Consider the following 3,158-nt stretch of genomic DNA (forward strand, 5'->3'; position numbering starts at 1 on the left):
AAAAGTCTTTGTGAATTGCTCTTAGTAGAATAAAATTAGGAGTCCTAAATTTAAGACTGACACGCCCATATGCTTAGGAGTTTCTCCTAAATTCGCCAGTTAGGAGCTACTTTAGCCCTAAAATCCTTTGTGAATACGGCCCCTGGTCTAATGTGGTCTGAATTTTAAAAAAGCTGCAAAATCTCCCTTGTTTATATTTTCACAAATAGAATAAAGGTTTCACAAATCTGAAACGGTGTTATAAAGAATCTTTAGACTCTCTGGGATAATCCAGTCCAGATTTGATGAGTGTAGGTCTAGTGGTTTTAGATCAGGACCTGGTCTAATGTGGTCAGGATGCGAAAAAAGCACTGAAATCTCCCTTGTTTGTATTTTCACAAATAGAATAAAGGTTTCACAAATCTGAAACGGTGTTATAAAGAATCTTTAGACCCTCCGGGATAATCCAGTCCAGATTTGATGAGTCTAGGTCTAGTGGTTTTAGATCAGGACCTGGTCTAATGTGGTCTACATGTGAAAAAAGCACTGAAATCTCCCTTTTTTGTATTTTCACAAATAGAATAAAGGTTTCAAAAATCTCAAACCGGGTTATAAATAATCTTTAGACTCTCTGGGATAATCCAGTCCAACTAAATCGGCTATGCAGCAATTTAAGAGGTTCAAACACGGAGGATTGTTCGCTCAGCGCTGTAAATTAAATGTCCCTTAACTTTCCCCTTAACTGCCGAATCGGATGCTCTGAATCGGAAGCCAACTTCAGCTTCGTCATCCTGTGTGACCTTTCAGAACAACACTTAGAAGAATGACCCTCTGCTGTACTCAACCACTGCTTCTTGTAATAAGACATGTTGCGTTGCTGACGGTGGAACGATGCTGTATGAAGCAGTTGTAAAAGATTGTTTGTCACAATACTGCTAGTTATTACAGAACTAGCTGATATAAATGGTTACATCTATAAGAAGAAAAAAGGTCTATTGCTAATGCTAACCCCATGCTAATAGGGCTCAAGCTAACATTGTTAATGCTTCTTTCCCAAGGAACCCAATCTGAACATTGGTTACATCTTCTGAATGTTTCCTGTCTGACTTTACAGATTCCTGTTGCGTGCAAGTCCTGCCCGTGTGGTTATGTGTTTATTAGCAGAAAACTCCTCAATGCTAAGTTAAATGAGCGCTCTTCTCCGGCCATAGCAGGTAAGGCTCAGCTGACACGATGCTATGATTAGCTTGTTATTTGTTATGATCATTGATGGCGTTTTATGAATAATAGGTATTCTATAGTATTACATCTATTACATTTTTCAGTACTGTTTATTTATTTATTAAAGTGTATATGCTTGTCTATATCTATATATAAAGTGTACGTATTGTTGTCATGTTTGCATGTTGTTCTTTAACCACACTGTCTGAGCTGTAGGCCTACTAAATGCAACATGCATGTGTCCTTCAGGAATTACTTTAAGCTTGTTTTCAATCATGTTTCAAAGATACATTTGAGGAGAACTGGACACAATGGAGTTTGAAGGAGAGACAGACTGAATAAGTTCAAGTGCTTTCCACTTGTAGTAGCCCCGCTTCCAGGGTGCACCCGTCCCACATTTGTTATAATGTTTCCTGTGTTGAAACAGAACGGAATAGTTGTGCTTATTTGATTGGAAAAGGGTATACATGATTTGACACCTTGATAGAGAAACCGTTTGTTAGCAGAGTATTGTGATCGTTCAGACAGGATGAACTGACATGCAGCCTTCCCAACAGTCTGCATGTCTTTCTGCAGAATTGACATTTAAGATCTAAGAAACAGCAAGAACCTTTTTGACTATCTCTCCTAACATTAACCATAGAAGGTCCATGCCAAACGTCAACGCTCTCACAATAGTTTAACACTTCAAGGGTCACCAACCGGACAAGACACAGGACAAACTAGGACACCTGTGCTTTTCCTACTATCACACATTCAAAAGTCTTATCACAGAAAATAACATCTTGTCTGAAGCTTAAAAAAAAGCTGTTTTAAGAAATGTTTTATTTCACAACTTTTCATCAACCATGGTCCAAACAAACACTGCTCACCAAGATCATGACATCTCTGATACGTGGGAAAAGTAAACTCACGTCAGCTAAATGAATATTGTGACGTGAGACTTGATATTGTCTTGTGTTTTGGATATCGTAATATCACATGATGTCTTTTCCGGGTTTTACCGACTGCATTACAATAACTGGATTTCATTTTCTGAACTTACCAGAGGGGTCGAGCTGTTCTATTATTTGCTGATTCGTCGTTATATCTACATAGCTGAAGATATTTAGCATTTTTACATTTCATCGTGTAAACACTTAGTATTATCATCAATAGTTTAATCAGTATTTATAATATTTACAATATTGTTTAAATATTGATATTGATAAAAACAAGATTTAGAGAGGATGAAATGAGGAGTGTCGGTCGTCAACCAGCCTGCTGTGATGGGGAACTGTTTTTCAGCATCTGTATTTTGTGCTTCAGACAAGCTGGACTTTAAGCGGAGGAGGACGGAGCGCATCCGCAGAGAGAGGATAGACTCTTCTCTGACCAATGACATGGAGAACAGGAGGAGACCCCGCACCAACAGCCAGTCAGATCCCATCCGGAGGGGGCGTGGCAGACCAAAGACTGTGGGACTGAAGAAACCAGATGAGGACAAAGGTGAGGAAGTGGTGTTACACACTTTGTTATTACAGGTTAACTGTGACCATCCTTAACGGAACAGATATCAAACAATAGGGGTTCCTCTCATTAGAGCACAGCAATTCTACTGAGCTTCTGGTATAATATCATTTAATAATGTCATCGGTCTTGGTTACCATTTCAGTCCAAAATTGGTAATACATATACAAGCAACATATGTTATTTTGAAAGTGTTAAGGGTCCTGTTGGAGTAGTCCATGGAGATGCTTTACACAGCTTGCTATTCAATAAGAAGATACACCAGTCTTCAGACACACTTTGACATTGGTTGCACTAGTGAGCCTCACTTTGTTGTTTGTTTCACCAGCACATCATTTCAAAGTGACACATAATAATAATACATTATATTTCTATAGTGCTTTTCTTGGACCCAAAGACGCTTTACATTTGGGAGGGAGGGTAGACAAACAAAAGAAAACAGAAAAGCA

General features: G+C 38.6%; 1 protein-coding gene across 1 annotated transcript; it reads left to right on the forward strand.

The window, feature by feature from the left end:
• Positions 1-1,006: 1,006 nt before the first annotated feature.
• Positions 1,007-2,744, forward strand: cunh16orf87 (chromosome unknown C16orf87 homolog). The gene is made up of 2 exons (XM_010778848.1): positions 1,007-1,193; positions 2,509-2,744. The coding sequence occupies exons 1-2, from the start codon at positions 1,022-1,024 to the stop codon at positions 2,742-2,744; spliced, it is 408 nt and encodes a 135-aa protein (XP_010777150.1). The 5' UTR covers positions 1,007-1,021.
• Positions 2,745-3,158: the final 414 nt, after the last annotated feature.

Source organism: Notothenia coriiceps, unplaced genomic scaffold (assembly GCF_000735185.1).
Source record: "Notothenia coriiceps isolate Sejong01 unplaced genomic scaffold, NC01 NC01_scaffold00019516, whole genome shotgun sequence".
Lineage (NCBI taxonomy): Eukaryota > Metazoa > Chordata > Actinopteri > Perciformes > Nototheniidae > Notothenia > Notothenia coriiceps.

Coding starts and splice junctions, on each gene's coding strand:
- cunh16orf87 (XM_010778848.1), top strand. CDS start 1,022: ATGCTTCTTTCCCAAGGAACCCAATCTGAACATTGGTTACATCTTCTG. Junction 1,194..2,508: donor CTCTTCTCCGGCCATAGCAG/GTAAGGCTCAGC, acceptor TTTGTGCTTCAG/ACAAGCTGGACTTTAAGCGG.